Raw genomic sequence first — 20426 nt, 5'->3', positions numbered from 1 at the left:
ACGCCAAGGCATGCATGAACGTGAATAGAACATTAGGTGGACATTTAGAAAAACATGTTCTGGGGGGGGGGGGGGGGGCAGTTTGAGGCAAAGTCAAACATGTAAACTTTTATTTCATCATGCAACTCAAACAAGCATCTTAGAACACTTTTGATCAGAGTAAGGAGAACCATTAGAAGAAAAATCATTCAAATCACAACCCATCAGTACAAAAAAAAAAAATTCTCATTGATGATCCAAGTTAACAAAATGTGCACAACTGATCACATCGAATGAAAAATATTTTATAAAAAAAGGGGTTTAACACTTTAAAAGCATAATTAAATAAATGCATACTGGGACAGAAGCATTTTAGCATAGCTGGTGACCTTGCCATCACTGCCAACATCCTACTCACTCACTGGGGACGGTCTCAATAGTCTATAGTGATTATTCTCCCTGCACTGACAACACAACTGGACAGGTGAAAGCATATACATCACAGGGATCCTCCATATTGCCTTCACCCAGTCTGTGCTGTCAGATACAAGAGGAAGCCACTAGAGACACCCGGGTGTGACATTGACCCAGAGCCACCCCGAGACAGCTGGTCATACATGTAACATGAGCCATAGGTAACACTGTACCACAGACATTAGTAGTGTTCTGTCCTGTGGTTCAAAAAAAGTGAAAAATAGACTAAGCCATGGTCCACATAGAACCCTAGCCACTACTCTTACACACTACTCAGATCTGAAGCAAATCAGAATAGGACAGATATGAGCAATATGGTAGTAGCTCCATCTTTCCCTCTGATAGGGTGGAGTTTCCTTCTCTTAAATTATTTTGGAACTACAGAGTTGCCGGGTCTCCGTCTAGTGGACAGGAAACCGGCGCATCTGCAGCTGCCTCATCACATCCCGTTAACATCGTCATGGTTACAAAGGGATGCCAGCCACCATCTCGGACTCGATGCCACAGTGGTCCTCACCTCGCACGATCTTGAAGAAACCTGAGACACGGGAGAGAAAATACACACATTAGACACCAGACAAAGCTATTTCTCAACAGGTGAAGTCTTATTTGACCAGAGTGTCTCACCATTATCTCCCCAGTCAGTGTTCCAGGAGTTAGCAGCCAGCCAGTAAGGAGTTCCCCCCTCCTCTCCCCAGCCTAGGACCTTAATGGCATGGCCTCCTACTGCACTACCAGAGACATGCCGGTATACACCTATAGAGAGATAAGTGTTAGGGTGTGAGAAATAGGAAAAATGTTTGATAGAGTGAGGAGTGGGTAAATGAAAGCAAAAGAGTGGAAAATAAGTGCGTGACCTCACCAGACTTATAGAGCAGGAAGTCTTCATAGACAGTGAAAGCACCCTCTACAGGCCCATTCTTGTAGAGCTCCTTCATGATCTCCTTCTCGTCAGAGGGCACACTGTACGAACGCTTACCTAGAGGACAGGAGATAGGGCATGTGAATCTCCATGGGCCAGAGCCTTGCTTGAATACACTAACAGTACAGATTAAATCGCTCATTTTCAAAGTAATACATAATGCATGAGTCTTACCGAAGTGCTTGTCCTGCTTGTAGCCAGGTGTGTATCCCGGCTCACACTGGTTGGTACATTGTGGGGTGTCACCCTCCTCTCCTTTACAGGGGGGTCGTGTGCCGTTGACATGGTGCTCACAGGGAGGGATGGAGTAGGGCCTGCAACCTGAGAGGAGACCAGACAGAGAATAAGTGTGTTTCACATGATGCTCAGAGGATGGAGTAGGGATGACTGTGGGGAAACAGTGAGAAAGTGTGCCCACTACTCACCAATGTGAGAGTCATAGAGTCCTCCAGAGACCAACCCCTCTTTAGTCCAGAAGTCCCACGCAGCAGAGGGGTAACCACCATTACATCTAATAACACAGACCATTAACAATGTAAGCGCACAAATCCCACCAACCTCCGATTCCTTGCGCAACCCCAGGGCACAGAGCAGGTGAACGAGAAACATTTATATGCACATACCCCATGCCACAACTTTCACAACAGCTGAGCAGGTCTTCAGAGGAGATCTCCACGCTGACTTTGGCATTGCTGTGGATACACACACGGTCTGAGATGGCCTCCGCAGCACCAAATGCCTTCAGAGGAACAAGCATGTCAAACACGCACTCAACTTCACAGATCAGTCACAGGAATATCCGTGTGTGTGTGTTCTTACCCAGCAGCTGCCACAGGAGCCCTGGTCCCTGACCTCCTTCAGAGTGGGGCAGTTGGGCCACTGCAGTCTGGGGTCAAAGTTTTTAGGCAGCTCCATGTCCCCTGTAGACTGCACCCTACAGAGGAGGAACAAAGCGGTCATTAACCCTACAACCTACCTTACACACTAACCCTCCAGAGAGACCGCCATGGAGAAAGAGGGGAGAGAATAACAGGAGAGTGTTGGTGGAATCAACCTGAAGTTGAGCCACTTTTCACTTCCTTCTTGCAGTCTCGATTCAGCACCAACACACTAGCTAGTACATTCCCTCAATACAACCCACACAGCTGACACTCACATGGTGAAGAGTTTGGGTCCTTTGAGCAGGGTGCCACACAGCTTCTTGACATAGCTGTAGTCCACATTATGAAAGTTGTGGCCAGCCTTCCATGTAGTGTTGGCCTCATTGATGTAGTTTACCATCTCATGGGAGAGCGGAGGTAGGCGGGGCCGGGCCCAGCTGATTGACAGCAGCCCAGATACCAGCAACAGCACACACCACATCACTTCCTGTAAGGACATTAAGGCATCATGGGAACTGGAGTGCAAACTAAAGAAGAGTAAAGGCAGCCCCGTATCTAGACACCCACAGGTGGAAATTAGACTTAACTAAATGTGGAATGTGGCACATTTACCGAGATGTCAACTGACGATGGGAATTCTTCCACCAACTGTTGAAAGACACTAGTCTCTCTGTAACAGTATAACCTTAGACAGTCCCCTCGCCCATCCGGGCGCGAACCAGGGACCCTCTGCACACATCAACAACAGTCACCCACGAAGCATCGTTACCCATCGCTCCACAAAAGCCGCAGCCCTTGCAGAGAAAGGGGAACTACTTCAAGGTCTCAGAGCAAGTGACGTCACCGATTGAAACGCTATTTAGCGCGCACCACTGCTAACTAAGCTAGCCGTTTCACATCCGTTACATCTCCACTCCATGTGATCCTTGTAAAGGTGAAGGCTAGGCCCTAATCAACAAGTTTGGTACGTAATCGCCTAGTTAATAACAAAGCTAATACCACATGCAGACTGGCGTCAGGTAGCCACAAGTGTTGTGACGTGATCATGCAGTCATGCAGGGACACAAACACGTGAGCTGAACTAAAGCAGCTCTTAAGAGCAAGGCCACAGAACAGACCACTCAGCACAATCAGATCAAGAGGACAGAAAGAAGTCTTCCGTTTAACTGGAGGGGGGGGGGACTTGGCTCAAACCCACAGATCAATACCAGGGCAGAGAGGGTGTGGTGTGTGCATGGTTCAGATACTGCAGTCATTCTTGGTAGGGGAGTGGGGGGGGGGGGGGGTTGCAATATTGAAGTCACATGGCAGGCATAAGTCAGCAGCAAAATCATCTAGAAAGGGGCAAGTAGTTCAACATGAAATTCCCCTCGAAAACATGACTGCCTAGGGCTCCTCTCAACTCAGCATTGACAATATTCAGCCAGACAGGGAGCCAAGTACTACTTCCCTAATAGGCAGGGCCAGTAGCAATAACTTCTCTAAAGCACAGGACCACTGGTCATATGGTAGAGGAACATATGACTCACCAAGACTTTCAGATTTCATTTTTTGACTTGATTGGGGGTATTGCTACATGCCTATAAGACATTTTTTTCCATCCTGTCTGAGACTAGAGCAACAAGCTATCCCATTGGCAATTGATAAAGCAGCACCATGTCTTCCATCAGTAGGTCAAGGTTAGGGTAACTCCAACCACGTCTAAACTAGTCTCAAAAGGAGATAAACAGGGCAACGTTTAGTAAGGAGAAGATACCTGAACGTAGCTTATGCTTAATGTTTGTCCATAGGCTACCAGAGTGAGGACAGAACTTGTTTATTCCCGAAAAAAGTGTGTGAAGACGTGATTAAATAGCCATCTTATTCTGCCACTATACAACTTTGTATGCGTTGTTTGTTACCAACCTTGTTTTCTACGAAGTTGTTACAGATTCCTGTTGGAACGCACCACAAATTGTACCCACCCACTCAAACACAGAGGAAATGGAAGGAGTATTTCTCAGCAGTGACTCTTATTGTTCTGCTTTGACATGAATCACTAGCCTCATCACATGAAGTGAACACTGCATATGAAATATGGGGGGGGGGGGGCAGGCACTTCAGATCACTTGACTTCGGACACCACAAGAGTCACTTTGAGATCCAATTACTAAGGGAGTGTCTGGCTTTCAATTTCTTATCCAGGGCTATCAGACTTGTTTACATTGAAACCAGGATTTCCGTTACATACCAGTCCAGACATGTTGTTTACATAGGGTAGGGAATTTATCCGAACTCTTTCAGAAAAGGTATTGAGAGTTCTAGTCATTGCAGATTGTCATCGCACAACTCATAGCGCGCACACGCGTATAGCGAAAACAAGTTGTGAGACGAGAATAGCATCAGGTTGCCATCAACCCATTTCAGAACTGGCACTCAAGTGACGTAGCGGGTGACAGAGACACCGCCCAAAACAACACCGCCGCGTTTCAAGCCGCATAACGTTAAGTCATTCTAAGTAACATTAATATCGATCTGTGTGTCACAGCAAAATGTACATCAATAAATAAATAGCTAACGTTATCTATCCATTGTTGTCTTATCCAAGAAGACAATCTTGCTCGCTTGCGAATTAACGTTAGTGTAGCTATTGTTGCCTACAGTAGTTCACGTAAACTAGCTAACGATGTTGGCAGTTTCTGTCGCTACATTAACATTCCCCAAGTTGTGAATTCAGATACGTTACCTGTTGTCTGCTTGTCCGGTGTACCGAATAACAATTACACTACACGTGCACCTTTCTTAAACTGCTTTCGCCTTCCCGAGTCTGACGTTTAAATCCGGTGAATCACGTGACTTGTCACGAGCCTCTGGCGTATCCCTCGTGATTCTTGCAGATGCACGTTTGATTTGGTAACGAGTAAATTGATACAATAGGCCCGTGATTTAACCACTATAGGCTTATTTATTTATAACAACTATGATGAGTAGGGGATATATTCAGGCGAGATGAAATGTGCACAATGTCAGACAGTTCTAGCCCAAAAATGTTTGGACCATGTTTTGGGGTTGCTAACATGTTGGCTGTTGCCATGTTGTTGCTGCCATACTATGTTGTTGTTTTAGGTCTCTTTATGTCATGTTGTGTTGTGTTGTCTCTCTTGTCGTGGTGTGTGTTTTGCCCTATATTTTAATTACATGTATTTTTATTCTCAGCCCCTGTCCCCGCAAGAGGCCTTTTGATAGGCCGTCCCCATAGGAGGCCTTTTGCTTTTTGGTAGGCTGTCATTTTATAAGAATAAGAATTTGTTCTTAACTGACTTGCCTAGTTAAATAAAGGTAAAATACAAATAAATGCACTCCTCCTGAACAGGCCCCTCGATGCAGGTAAAGCAGAAACGTAGGCCTATAGGATTTGCATTTACTAACACTTTCTACACAAAAGACTGCGTTTCAAGAACAACTTGTGACTGCAAAACAAGCCAAGTCATCATATAAAATAAAGCATCAGAGGGCAAAAGACATAAACCACAGCAAAGCTATTGTGTAACTAATGAATGATCAGTCTTCTTTCTGTTCCTCTGTTCGTTTGACTCAGCTGACAAACAACTTATTAGATAATCATGAAGAAACAGAATAAAGAAGGTGTGACAGATTGGGCTTGAACCCTGGTCGTTTGCATGACTAGATAAACAACAGCAACAGCATCCTTCCATCGTGGTAACGCTCGTGTTTATTCAGGTGTACTTTATACAATTATGAATAACCATTATATTATTTGAATAACGACATTAGACGAAGCAATCAGATGCATCACGTTCACCTGGTGTAACAATAATAAAAACAACAACAACAAGATCTTATTAATACATTGTCAAGTACAGATACAAAACTTTACCGAGTCAAAACACAGTGAATCACACTACTGTACAACACTACTGTACACATTTCATACAGTAAATGTGGGCAAAAAAAGAAGAAAGATGTATACAAATGCAGGAAGCTGGAAATTGAAGTGCACCATTCCATTCATTGTGACGAGCATATACAGATAAGGCAATGAGACTGACAGCCATTGCAGCTGATGCTGTCGTTTCTACAAGGCAAGCGTTGATTATTTCATTATCAAGCCAGGCATTGAGATAGCATTCTAAAGCGTGTTTGTGCACCAAGATACATTTAAAAGTCCATACTGATATTAGTAGGCTATATTAGCTAGTATATTAACTTTGCATGGACATACATTCTAAAAGCTGGTTAATGCAATGTGTGTGTAAGTGATTTCTCTTTTCACATCTATCATTTGATACAGTACACTGTCTTTGACAGGCTGTGTAAAAATAAGAACGAGCATGCAATAGTACCATTTTCCTCAGCTCTAGGTAGCTCACACATTACCTTTATATCAACAGAGATAAAACAATAGTTCTGAACTGATCTCGTCCCGAGCTGTCTCTCTCTCTCTCTCTTGAGCCTGGGGACTAAGTTAGTTCTGAATTCACTATAAACACAATCAAACAAAAATAAACAACAGTAAAAACAATGTAAAAAACACAACATTCTGATAACACTGACCTCCAAACATTCATAGCAGCACATGACCTATAACCTCTAGATTGGCCTAGCTCTATTTCTCTTCCTAGCTTCTTCTAGGAACAAAGGGCCCCTTAGGGGGGATAGGATAGGGATAGGAATAGGACCAGGCTGTAGAGGATCTGGAAGCTCATCAATACTACTAGCAGCTTGTTTCAGGCACTTCCACACTGATAGATACAGTCTGCTTTGATGCCACGTGAATAGATACGATTAGTTGGATCTTTCTCCTGTCTCAATGAACCCGACAATGGTTCACAAAGATCTTATATCTTCGCCATTTGAGGTCAATTCGAGACTTAGAAATAGCACCTATACTGACCGAAATGAATTGAACACTGAACACATTTGAATAATTTTGTATATATTTAAATACTAGTACCTATCAGACTTAAAGGTCTGCTTGACATGTCGGGACTAGCTGTAAACAAATTGTAAATAAGAGTAAGAATATCGGTTAAAATTTCACATAATGAAAGTATTTACGTACATTACCTATTATTGTTAGGTTACCGTTAGATTATATATCACATTTGAATACTATAATAATGAATGTATATACAGTAGCCTATAATAGTAGAGTAAAACCTAACATGTGATCAGAGCGTCTCCATTGACTAACTATTAGCACCCCTTCAATTATCCCAATCATATCATAATACCTCATAAAAGTGCAAACTGCCTCAAATTATTGCAGTTATATACAAGAAAGAAAGAAGCAAAGACAAACATATAAACTCTCTTCTCTGTCAAACCTTAATAAACCCCAACTTAAGCTATCATAGCCTAATGATGAATCATAACGCTTTATAATGGCACTAATTCAATCCATAGCATGAAGTAAACCACACTGAGAGTTCACTCACAATTTCTATGTCATAGAAATATAATCTAGTTTTAGATTATATTTCTATGGTATATCCTCTAGCAGAGGCTTTAACCATGTTAAATCTGACACACCACACACGCCATTACTCTCACGGACATTATCATTCATCTGTGATTGATTGAATCGGGGCCTAAGAGCAAAAGGACATCCCTCTGTTCCTTAACTAAAGACTACTTCCAGTGCAGTTTCTCTATTAGTGTGTCTGTGTGTGATAGATACATGTGGATTCACAACCTCGCACCGGCTAATTAAAATGGATACTCAAGACAAGCTATTGTTATTTAGTGTGAAACACATCTGGCTAACCTGGGTGCCGAGCTGGTTCTAATTTAGTCAATAAGCCCTTGGCTAGTAATAGACCAGTTATCTGGCATGACAACAATTTTGTAATAGCACTGTTGAATACAGAACCAGCCTGACACTCAGGCTAACGTCATATATCTTGTAACATATTCTCTATATTTTGTGTTCTTTATCATCTCTAGACCTGGGTCAAATACAATAATGTTAAATACTTTTAAATACTTCAGGTACACTTGATTTAGCTTGGAATGGAATGGAACAGTGGTACAATGGAACCAATTAAATAGTCCCGAAAGTGTAAACCTCACCCACCCAGCTCCACCCCGGTCAAGCTAAATCAAATACACCTTAATAATTATTTGAGAGTATTTTACATGTATTTGACCAGGTCTGATCATCTCACTCCACCCATTGTCCTCCTTTAGATCAATTTTTCTCTACGGTCTACAAACTGGACCAGTTGTTTTCTAGCGTGCGTGGTGGTGGCGGTGGTAGAGGGGCTAGGACCTGGTTCCTCTGGAACAGCACGAGGCTCCTGTCTGGGGGTGGAGGTAAAGAGGGGCTCCCTGATGCGGTAGGGTCTCCGGTAGGTGGAGATGGGCGACAGCTCAGAGCCCCAGCCCAGGTAACTGCCACTGGATGGGGAGACTGTGTCAGTGCTGAAGTACAAGGCGGTGCCAGATTCCGTGGGGTTAAAGTTCCGCTGGGGGCTTCCCATGCCCAACAGCAGGGACGGTGATCTCTCTGGAGACGAATCACGTCTGGCATCCAATGACCCCGCAGAAGATGACCCTTCGGTGTTCGAGGTGACCACGTTGCTGTCGATGTGGCGGTAGTCTGGGTACTTGGGTGAAGAGGGTGTGGGGGAGCAGTAGGTTGCGCTCTGGAAGTCTTCCTCATCTCGTTCTTCAGAGGGAGGGGGACTGGAATGAGGGGGGCTGGAGTCGTCTTGTGGGTTGGAGGGCTCAGAGAGGTGAACTCTGACCTCCTCAACTAGGACCTCCACCAGTGGCGGGTTGACTTCCTGGATGGGAGAGGGTGAGGGCAGCACATGTCTCACCTCCCCCTGTCTCACTGCCTGTCTCACCTCACTGATGATGTCTCTGGCTGGGGCTGCCTTTATAACCTAGGAAGAAGAAGGACAGCTATGGTGAATGATATTCTATAATAATAATAATGTGGTTGGTGCTTATATTTGTCCAGTTTTCACATCCAGGAAATAGATAACTTATCAGAGAACATCCAACAGTAGTAGAGAATAGCAAATAAATCTGCACCCATTCAAAAGCAGATACCAGAGTGCGGGTTTATTTGGAAAATATTGGCGTTTTGAACATCTAAACATGACACAGAAACTTGACCAAAACAATAACCTGTCAAGGATACACTTCAAGCAGAAGGGGGAAAAATGGAATTGGGTGCTCATCTCACCTCCTCCACCTGTCTGACCTCGTCAACCTGGGGAACGATGGGAGAAGATTGTGGAACGTTGAGAGAACGTTGCGGAATGTCTGGGGACCTTGGCAGAGTCTCTTCCTCTAGTCCCAGCAGCCTGACCAATCCCCCTTCAACATAGGCATGGCTTATTCTAGCCACATCACCTGTCTTCATGGCTAGGCGAATCAGCAACCAGTGGTGGTGCTTCCAGCCCTGCCATTGGCTAGGGAGCTCCAACAGATTCCCGCCACCCACAAGTTGACTGTGGCGATGGCTCTTCTCTTCCAATGAGAGAGAAGAGCCCCGGACTGCACAAGCTCCGCCCATTCCATGGTGACGTATGCTCTGGAAGATCTCAAAGGACTTAGGGTGGAGGAACCGGTAGTACAGGACTAAAGCTATCACTCCTGTAATAACAAAGACCGACATTTGAGTGTGTGAGTATGAGAGTGTGTGCGTGTGTGCTCGCACGTGTGCGTGTGTGTGTGTGTGCACGTGTCTCACCAATGAGGAAACTACAGAACACGGCGGCTGGGATACCCATGCTATCCCATGATGCAACACTGAAGAAGTCGGAACCTGCCAGCAGAAGAAGAGCGTTCTCGATAAACATGACCTGCAGGAGAGAGTAGAGAGAGTTACACACACACACACACACACACACACACACACACACACACACACACACACACACACACACACACACACACACACACACACACACACACACACACACACACACACACACACACACCAAGTAGAAGCCGGCCATGCGGCATCTGGAGGCTCCATCTTTGACGTTGAGGAAGAGGAAGATGTGAACAGCTCCCAGAACCAGGTTGAACAGGCGCCAGCGCAATGGTGTTTTAATGATGTCACTATGCTGCGACACCAACCAGAACGTAGCACCCAACCAGTGAAGACCTGAGACACACAGGAGCAGGACAAACATCACTGAATGTTCACACACACACACACACACACACACACACACACACACACACACACACACACACACACACACACACACACACACACACACACACACACACACACACACACACACACACACACACACACACACACACACACACACACACACACATCAATCTACAAACGCACACTAAAAGAGACACACACACACACATATATATATATACACACACTCACCAATAACACCAAGTACCCACTGGCGGAACAGGCGTGTGAAGAGAGTGAGGGTGGCGAGACGTGCTCCCAACATACTGACCTAAACACAATACAACAAGTCTGTTACTATCACACACACACTTCCACACACACAAAAACACACCCAGCCCAGCCAGCCCTCCTACCCTCCAGAGCAGTCTACAGGCAATAGCAGCAGGGGTCATGGGGAGATGTCCAGGTCTGATGAGGGAACAGGCTCTGGCATACAACACTAAGGCCCAGGACAGGGACAGCAGGCACACCGCAAAACACACTGACACTGGAGAGAGAGTGAGAGAGAGAGAAAGAGGTTGGGGAGAGAGGTAGAGGGATAGATAAAAGGAATACTCTGTAGGGTGATTGTATCAAACAAACACACAGACACACACACACACACAGACAAGTAGTACCTGGTGAAGAGAGTCCTACATCGGTACAGATGAGGACATATGTCTGCAAGACAGTCTGTGGCAGAGTTACCACCAGTGCCTCCAACAGGCGGAGAGCTGAAACATCAGCCTGCTGCATTATCTCACTACACCGATCCTCTCCAGTGGATGTCATAGTCTCCCATAACCTGGAACACACACACACACAAAACAGAGTTAGAGGGAGTGAGAGAACACAGTTTTTGTTTCATCGCTGGCCACTGACCCCTAACCCTAAAGAGGTACTACAGTAGCACACAGCAAAATTTGCAGTGTTAAATCAACACTTAAATAGTTAATTTTAACACTATCTCTGAGTGTAAAAAGTGCTCTAATTATAGTGTTAATGTAACACTCTGTAGTGTAGAAAATGTAAACTGCATATATATATATATATTAGTGTTAAACAAAAACACTGTTACAGTAAGTCATTTTGGGTGTTGTTTTAACACTGTATGGCAGGGACTAGATTCAGCCGTGGCCCAATTTTTTCTTGAGTGGATGATCAGGGGGACGGAAAATAATTAAAATAATTTGTAGACCGCAAAAAGCCCACACAGATATAATATTTGACTAAAACATAATCATTACAAACCTTGCTTACATTTTTTAAAACAATCACATATATCTCTCTATTATTTGTAGGAATACTTTAGAACAGATTTCCAAATTAAAATCACTGAGCCTGCTGCCATTCCTTTCTTTTTTTCTTTTTTTTTTGGTTGTTGAATTTTTACCCCTTTTTTCTCCCCAATTTCGTGGTATCCAATTGTTTTTTAGTAGCTACTATATTGTCTCATCGCTACAACTCCCGTACAGTCTCGGGAGAGACGAAGGTTGAAAGTCATGTGTCCTCCGATACACAACCCGACCAAGCCGCACTGCTTCTTAACACAGCGCCATCCAACTCGGAAGCCAGCCGCACCAATGTGTCGGAGGAAACACCGTGCACCTGGCAACGTTGGTTAGCGCGCACTGCGCCCGGCCCGCCACTGGAGTCACTGGTGCGCGATGAGACAAGGATTTCCCTACCGGCCAAACCCTCCCTAACCCGGATGAAGCTAGGCCAATTGTGTGTCGCCACCCGGGAGGCCCCTGCTGCCATTCCTGAACAAGCTCTGTACTGGTGGTGCCCCGATCCTGCAGCTGAATCAACTTTAGGAGACGGTCCTGGCGCTTGCTGGACTTTCTTGGGCACCCTGAAGCCTTCTTCACAACAATTGAACCGCTCTCTTTGAAGTTCTTGATGATCCGATAATGGTTGATTTAGGTGCAATCTTACTGGCAGCAATATTCTTGCCTGTGAAGCCCTTTTTGTGCAAAGCAATGATGATGGCACGTGTTTCCTTGCAGGTAACCATGGTTGACATAGGAAGAACAATGATTCCAAGCACCACCCTCCTTTTTAAGCTTCCAGTCTGTTATTTGAACTCAATCAGCATGACAGAGTGATCTCCAGCCTTGTCCTCGTCAACACTCACACCTGTGTTAACGAGGGAATCACTGACATGATGTCATCCTGTCCTTTTGTGGCAGGGCTGAAATGCAGTGGAAATGTTTTTGGGGGATTCAGTTCATTTGCATGGCAAAGGGACTTTGCAATTCATTGCAATTCATCTGATCACTCTTCATAGCATTCTGGAGTATATGCAAATTGCCATCATACAAACTGAGGCAGCAGACTTTGTGAAAATGAATATTTGTGTAATTCTCAAAACGTTTGGCCACGACAGTACAATACCTTTCAGAAGTTTGGGGTCACTTAGAAATGTCCTTGTCTTTGAAAGAAAAACAAAATTTTTGTCCATTAAAATAACATCAAATTGATCAGAAATACAGTGTAAACATTGTTAATGTTGTAAATGACTATTTTAGCTGGAAACTGATGATTTTGAATGGAATAAAAAGATTTCCGGTTCCGGTTGGAGCGAGTGGTCGCATCTGCACTTCGCTCCCGCGGGTAGTATAACTTTTTCATCATATTTCATTATAGCACAACGGTTTGATTTGTCTAATCTTAGCAATTTCTTCTCAGCTAGCTACATAGCCGTCTTTGTATCAAAGATAATTGCGTAATTATCGTATTTCGCCGTCCTAACGTAGTCTTCACTACCCAGCTAGCTAACGTCCACTGATTAGCTGCACTGGAGAAACTATTACACTCAACTGAACGAATTGATTAGTGTAGTGTTAGCTAGCTACATAGCTGTCTTTGCTGTCTTCGTATCATCGTATCCAAGATAATTGTGTTGTTTAGGTTTAGAGTGTGTAGTCTTAGAGTGATTATCTTAATTTACCGAGGTTAGCTAGCCAGCTATTTGTCGTCCTTAACGTAGGAGACTCTGCTAGCTAGCCAACAGCTAGCCAACAGCTAGCCAACGTCTACCGAATTGACTCACAACCCGGTCGCATTCACAGGTAGTATCACATTTTCACTTCATTTCATTACAGTACAACGGTTTGATTTGTTTGATCGTAGCTAGCTACATAGCTAGCTACATAGCCGTCTTTGTATCAAAGATAATTGTGTAGTCTAGAGCGATTTTCTAGGTTCGCTAGCCAGCTATTGTCGTTCTTTTAACGCAACGCAACGTAACGTAAACAACACTGCTAGCTAGCCAGCTAGCCCCGAATAGCAACACTGCAGAAACTATTACACTCAACGGAACGACTTGATTAGTGTAGTGTCAACAACGCACCCACTGCCAGCTGGCCTACCTCAGCAGTACTGTATCATTTTAATCATTTTAGTCAATAAGATTCTTGCTACGTAGCTTAACTTTCTGAACATTCGAGACGTGTAGTCCACTTGTCATTCCAATCTCCTTTGCATTAGCGTAGCCTCTTCTGTAGCCTGTCAACTATGTGTCTGTTTATCCCTGTTCTCTTCTCTCTGCACAGACCATACAAACGCTCCACACCGCGTGGCCGCGGCCACCCTACTCTGGTGGTCCCAGCGCGCACGACCCACGTGGAGTTCCAGGTCTCCGGTAGCCTCTGGAACTGCCAATCTGCGGTCAACAAGGCAGAGTTCATCTCAGCCTATGCCTCCCTCCAGTCCCTCGACTTCTTGGCACTGACGGAAACATGGATCACCACAGACAACACTGCTACTCCTACTGCTCTCTCTTCGTCCGCCCACGTGTTCTCGCACACACCGAGAGCGTCTGGTCAGCGGGGTGGTGGCACCGGGATCCTCATCTCTCCCAAGTGGTCATTCTCTCTTTCTCCCCTTACCCATCTGTCTATCGCCTCCTTTGAATTCCATGCTGTCACAGTTACTAGCCCTTTCAAGCTTAACATCCTTATCATTTATCGCCCTCCAGGTTCCCTCGGAGAGTTCATCAATGAGCTTGATGCCTTGATAAGCTCCTTTCCTGAGGACGGCTCACCTCTCACAGTTCTGGGCGACTTTAACCTCCCCACGTCTACCTTTGACTCATTCCTCTCTGCCTCCTTCTTTCCACTCCTCTCCTCTTTTGACCTCACCCTCTCACCTTCCCCCTACTCACAAGGCAGGCAATACGCTCGACCTCATCTTTACTAGATGCTGTTCTTCCACTAACCTCATTGTAACTCCCCTCCAAGTCTCCGACCACTACCTTGTATCCTTTTCCCTCTCGCTCTCATCCAACACCTCCCACACTGCCCCTACTCGGATGGTATCGCGCCGTCCCAACCTTCGCTCTCTCTCCCCGCTACTCTCTCCTCTTCCATCCTATCATCTCTTCCCTCCGCTCAAACCTTCTCCCACCTATCTCCTGATTCTGCCTCCTCAACCCTCCTCTCCTCCCTCTCTGCATCCCTTGACTCTCTATGTCCCCTATCCTCCAGGCCGGCTCGGTCCTCACCTCCCGCTCCGTGGCTCGATGACTCATTGCGAGCTCACAGAACAGGGCTCCGGGCAGCCGAGCGGAAATGGAGGAAAACTCGCCTCCCTGCGGACCTGGCATCCTTTCACTCCCTCCTCTCTACATTTTCCTCCTCTGTCTCTGCTGCTAAAGCCACTTTCTACCACGCTAAATTCCAAGCATCTGCCTCTAACCCTAGGAAGCTCTTTGCCACCTTCTCCTCCCTCCTGAATCCTCCTCCCCCCCCCCCTCCTCCCTCTCTGCAGATGACTTCGTCAACCATTTTGAAAAGAAGGTCGACGACATCCGATCCTCGTTTGCTAAGTCAAACGACACCGCTAGTTCTGCTCACACTGCCCTACCCTGTGCTCTGACCTCTTTCTCCCCTCTCTCTCCAGATGAAATCTCGCGTCTTGTGACGGCCGGCCGCCCAACAACCTGCCCGCTTGACCCTATCCCCTCCTCTCTTCTCCAGACCATTTCCGGAGACCTTCTCCCTTACCTCACCTCGCTCATCAACTCATCCCTGACCGCTGGCTACGTCCCTTCCGTCTTCAAGAGAGCGAGAGTTGCACCCCTTCTGAAAAAACCTACACTCGATCCCTCCGATGTCAACAATTACAGACCAGTATCCCTTCTTTATTTTCTCTCCAAAACTCTTGAACATGCCGTCCTTGGCCAGCTCTCCCGCTATCTCTCTCTGAATGACCTTCTTGATCCAAATCAGTCAGGTTTCAAGACTAGTCATTCAACTGAGACTGCTCTCCTCTGTATCACGGAGGCGCTCCGCACTGCTAAAGCTAACTCTCTCTCCTCTGCTCTCATCCTTCTAGATCTATCGGCTGCCTTCGATACTGTGAACCATCAGATCCTCCTCTCCACCCTCTCCGAGTTGGGCATCTCCGGCGCGGCCCACGCTTGGATTGCGTCCTACCTGACAGGTCGCTCCTACCAGGTGGCGTGGCGAGAATCTGTCTCCTCACCACGCGCTCTCACCACTGGTGTCCCCAGGGCTCTGTTCTTGGCCCTCTCCTATTCTCGCTATACACCAAGTCACTTGGCTCTGTCATAACCTCACATGGTCTCTCTTATCATTGCTATGCAGACGACACACAATTAATCTTCTCCTTTCCCCCTTCTGATGACCAGGTGGCGAATCGCATCTCTGCATGTCTGGCAGACATATCAGTGTGGATGACGGATCACCACCTCAAGCTGAACCTCGGCAAGACGGAGCTGCTCTTCATCCCGGGGAAGGACTGCCCGTTCCATGATCTCGCCATCACGGTTGACAACTCCATTGTGTCCTCCTCCCAGAGCGCCAAGAACCTTGGCGTGATCCTGGACAACACCCTGTCGTTCTCAACCAACATCAAGGCGGTGGCCCGTTCCTGTAGGTTCATGCTCTACAACATCCGCAGAGTACGACCCTGCCTCACACAGGAAGCGGCGCAGGTCCTAATCCAGGCACTTGTCATCTTCCGTCTGGATTACTGCAACTCGCTGTTGGCTGGGCTCCCTGCCTGTGCCATTAAACCCCTTCAACTCATCCAGAACGCCGCAGCCCGTCTGGTGTTCAACCTTCCCAAGTTCTCTCACGTCACCCCGCTCCTCCGTTCTCTCCACTGGCTTCCAGTTGAAGCTCGCATCCGCTACAAGACCATGGTGCTTGCCTACGGAGCTGTGAGGGGAACGGCACCTCAGTACCTCCAGGCTCTGATCAGGCCCTACACCCAAACAAGGGCACTGCGTTCATCCACCTCTGGCCTGCTCGCCTCCCTACCACTGAGGAAGTACAGCTCCCGCTCAGCCCAGTCAAAACTGTTCGCTGCCCTGGCCCCCCAATGGTGGAACAAACTCCCTCACGACGCCAGGACAGCGGAGTCAATCACCACCTTCAGGAGACACCTGAAACCCCACCTCTTTAAGGAATACCTAGGATAGGATAAGTAATCCCTCTCACCCCCCTTAAGTTTTAGATGCACTATTGTAAAGTGACTGTTCCACTGGATGTCATAGGGTGAATGCACCAATTTGTAAGTCGCTCTGGATAAGAGCGTCTGCTAAATGACTTAAATGTAAATGTAAATGAATATCTACATAGGCGTACAGACGCCCATTATCAGCAACCATCACTCCTGTGTTCCAATGGCACGTTGTGTTAGCTAATCCAAGTTTATCATTTTAAAAGACTAATTGATCATTAGAAAACCCTTTTGCAATTTTGTTAGCACAGCTGAAAACTGTCGTACTGATTAATGAAGCAATAAAACTGGCCTTCTTTAGACTAGTTGTGTATCTGGAGCATCAGCATTTGTGGGTTCGATTACAGGCTCAAAATGGCCAGAAACAAAGCACTTTCTTCTGAAACTCATCAGTCTATTGTTGTTCTGAGAAATGATGACTATTCCATGCGAGAAATTGCCAAGAAACTGAAGATCTCGTACAACGCTGTGTACTACTCCCTTCACAGAACAGAGCAAACTAGCTCTAACTAGAATAGAAAGAGGAGTGGGAGGCCCCGGTGCACAACTGAGCAAGAGGACATGTACATTAGAGTGTCTAGTTTGAGAAACGGACGCCTCACAAGTCCTCAACTGGCAGCTTCATTAAATAGTACCTGCAAAACACCAGTCCTAACGACAACAGTTAAGAGGTGACTCCGGGATGCTGGCCTCAGACTGGCTAATAAAAAGAAAAGATTAAGATGGGCAAAAGAACACAGACACTGGACAGAGGAACCGTGCCTAGAAGGCCAGCATCCCGGAGTCGCCACCAGTTGAGACTGGTGTTTTGCGGGTACTATTAAATGAAGCTGCCAGTTGAGGACTTGAGACATCTGTTTCTCAAACTAGACACTCTAATGTACTAGTCCCCTTTCTTAGTTGTGCACCGGGGCCTCCCACTCCTATTTCTACTCTGGTTAGCGCCAGTTTGTACTGTTCTGTGAAGGGAGTAGTACACAGCGTTGTACAATATCTTCAGTTTCTTCTTTTTGCAGAGGAAAGCTTAGTTGTGTAATTGTACATCTAACTAGGATGTTTGGTGCAGTATTTCTCAAGTTTAAAAAATCATGAAAACGAGTTGTCTATCGTTGAATGACAAAAAACACTTTATTGAAGCATCCCTACTGTTGACCAATCACTGTCGAATCGGCGTAGACTTCGGCTTCTGATCTTCGGCGTTGCCTCAATAATTGTTTTGTCTTCACAAACCCTTGCCGAAGGCCAAAACTAACAAAAACGTCACAAAATATCATGATATATGCACAAACTGTTTCGAACTGTTTCAGAGGGGAAGGATGCGGACGCCTTAACACAGTAGTTTTAGGAAACTCCAGGATTACAGGCCACATCAGGCCTGCAGGTCACATTATGCTGGCTTGCAAAGTGATGTGTAATTCCTATTGAAATCCAGAGTTAGGATATCCAACAGTTTTTATTCACCCACAAACTGCATTCAGAATGGCTGTTAGGGTTAGAAAAATTGATAAAAAAGATGACCTAAAACCATAAACCATTTAAATCAGTAACGGGTGCAGTAAATCTAACTAACTGGTTGGATTTGTTATGAAAAATGTATGTTATTTATCTTAGTGTATAAGATGAATCAATGTACATGCAAATACAGATATTAATACAATCCTAAAGATTCTACCTACAGTAGAGCATGCTGGGAAATATAACGATGTGTATGGGACTGTTTTACTCTCCACAGTGTAAAACAATAACTCTGTTTATTAACACCAACACTGGGGGCTCTTTTATGCCAATGAGTGTTAATTTCACACTTGCAGCGTGAATTTAACACTTGAAATGTTACACTGAAAAATCAACACAGCTCAATTATCTATGTAGTACATTACCTTCTAAAGATGCCCAGGTGCAGGATGTGAGTCCATTTGAGATCTTTGCTGCAAATACGTCCATCTGCCTGGTACCACAGCCAACTAAGCAACTGGGGGCCCCATCCAGGGAGGAGAAACAAGGCTGTAAGCCCTGCCCAGTGGCCATAGCAATAGTTATGCCCTACCCACAGGTAGTACACGAAACAGTAGATCACTGTGGAGACACACACACTGGTAAGTACATCTACACAAATGTTCACTTTTGTCTGTAATCTACTTGCTGACAGTGTTTATGTACAAATGTGAACAGGCAAAATGTCATCGATATGTAATTAACATCGAACTAATGTGTAATTAATATCCTAATTAACATCTGTTCTGACTCGACACCACAAACGTGCTAAGCATTTGAACAAGTGCAGTTTCAGCATAGTATGTGTGTGTGCGACCTCCATCACGACTATAGGCTGAGGCCAGGGTAGGGTCTGGGAGATTCTGCGCTGTTTCCGTATCTCTAATTGGCTACAAAATGCACGCTCCTCATGTCTGGGAGCGAACGATGCAGTGCTCTCTTCCTTCAGATCTGCATTTTCTTTCTCCTCCCCTACCCTCCCTCTTTCTCCCTCTCCTGTCTCGGCAATATGAACCATCTGCCGGACCAAATGGGCGGTATAGGAGAAAGAGTAGACTCGGGTCCCCCCAATCCGCTATCCATTCACGGCACCCTGAAAAATGCGCTCGAATATGACAAAAATGCGCCACTTTTCTATTAGCATAACTAAAGCTACAGCTGCAATGTGTTCGCGGCTGTGCTGCTGCATGGTTTCATAACCATCTGGGTAAATATAGAAAAACAACACCAGTGATGCACGCACCTATAAAGATTCGAATGTATCTGGAAATGCAGATGAACATTTTTATACTTTAGGAAATATGAATGAATTAAACCTTTATGCATGCAGCCTTTCGTGGTATAACCCTGTACTGATATGATTTGACGTGTAGCCTAGGTGTGGTGAGAGATATAATAGGCCTATCTCCATCACCGGAGAGGTGTGTTTCGGTCGTTCTCGGTAACGGCAGTGCTAAACTTACGCGCAGTCCGCTCAGCCACAATGAGAAATGCAGTAAACGCGAAAACGCAAACTTGGCAGCAGGCCACGCAGGAGCCTCCCCTGTCCCGGGAAGTGGTGTATTGTCTCATCACGGATATGTAGAATCTTTAACTGTTGTGTTGTTATTGTGATGAGTCCCATGCAGTATAATCCGGTACAAGGTAGGGAGGGTACCCGGTTCTCTGCTCGGATCCGTAGTCCTTTGAAGATGGCTTCTGACGTCATGGCCCGTCATGGTCCATTAAAAAGTCAATCTGCAGTTGCTACATCTGTTTTTAGACGTATAAATTAATGATATGTACCCATTGATTCTTGAAGAATATACCTTGTAAATATCTCATGAGCTTAGTACATTTGTCTTTCCCGCATCAGAATCCAAAATATACGCGTTTTTTTATTTCATTCAAATGTTTGTAAACAAACATTATATAGCCTCAAAACATGGTTACAATTATCATGTTCATATCATGGATGGTTAGTCCTTGTATTCATAGCTCTGTCTATGAATTTGAGAGTGGTTACACTTATCCAGTCCCATCC

General features: G+C 45.5%; 2 protein-coding genes across 2 annotated transcripts; both read right to left on the bottom strand.

Moving 5' to 3' along the window:
* Positions 1 to 93: 93 nt before the first annotated feature.
* Positions 94 to 5114, bottom strand: LOC124001459 (cathepsin B-like). Its single transcript, XM_046308210.1, has 9 exons — positions 4982 to 5114; positions 2532 to 2743; positions 2195 to 2309; positions 1999 to 2114; positions 1801 to 1886; positions 1550 to 1696; positions 1316 to 1432; positions 1081 to 1209; positions 94 to 991 (listed from the first exon to the last, which is right to left on the bottom strand). The coding sequence occupies exons 2-9, from the start codon at positions 2735 to 2737 to the stop codon at positions 918 to 920; spliced, it is 990 nt and encodes a 329-aa protein (XP_046164166.1). The 5' UTR covers positions 2738 to 2743; positions 4982 to 5114; the 3' UTR covers positions 94 to 917.
* Positions 5115 to 5950: 836 nt separating this feature from the next.
* LOC124001805 (XK-related protein 5-like) lies at positions 5951 to 20077 on the bottom strand. The gene is made up of 9 exons (XM_046308891.1): positions 19867 to 20077; positions 18790 to 18985; positions 11056 to 11222; positions 10792 to 10925; positions 10628 to 10706; positions 10212 to 10381; positions 9962 to 10073; positions 9452 to 9864; positions 5951 to 9146 (listed from the first exon to the last, which is right to left on the bottom strand). Exons 1-9 carry the CDS (start codon positions 19973 to 19975, stop codon positions 8442 to 8444), a joined length of 2085 nt encoding a protein of 694 aa, XP_046164847.1. The 5' UTR covers positions 19976 to 20077; the 3' UTR covers positions 5951 to 8441.
* Positions 20078 to 20426: the final 349 nt, after the last annotated feature.

The sequence above is a fragment of the Oncorhynchus gorbuscha genome, linkage group LG17 (assembly GCF_021184085.1).
Source record: "Oncorhynchus gorbuscha isolate QuinsamMale2020 ecotype Even-year linkage group LG17, OgorEven_v1.0, whole genome shotgun sequence".
NCBI lineage: Eukaryota > Metazoa > Chordata > Actinopteri > Salmoniformes > Salmonidae > Oncorhynchus > Oncorhynchus gorbuscha.
Note: the sequence above shows the minus strand (reverse complement) of the source record. Positions and strands in the feature narration are given on the sequence as shown.

Excerpts from the sequence above, each read along its gene's own strand:
- LOC124001459 (XM_046308210.1), bottom strand. The coding sequence starts at position 2,737 with ATGTGGTGTGTGCTGTTGCTGGTATCTGGGCTGCTGTCAATCAGCTGG. Across the intron at positions 2,310-2,531 it reads GGACCCAAACTCTTCACCAT|GGTGCAGTCTACAGGGGACA; the intron begins GTGAGTGTCAGC and ends CCTCCTCTGTAG. Across the intron at positions 2,115-2,194 it reads GCTCCTGTGGCAGCTGCTGG|GCATTTGGTGCTGCGGAGGC; the intron begins GTAAGAACACAC and ends GTTCCTCTGAAG.
- LOC124001805 (XM_046308891.1), bottom strand. The coding sequence starts at position 19,975 with ATGAGACAATACACCACTTCCCGGGACAGGGGAGGCTCCTGCGTGGCC. Across the intron at positions 18,986-19,866 it reads TGTGGCTGAGCGGACTGCGC|TGATCTACTGTTTCGTGTAC; the intron begins GTAAGTTTAGCA and ends GTGTCTCCACAG. Across the intron at positions 11,223-18,789 it reads CACCTGGGCATCTTTAGAAG|GTTATGGGAGACTATGACAT; the intron begins GTAATGTACTAC and ends TGTGTGTTCCAG.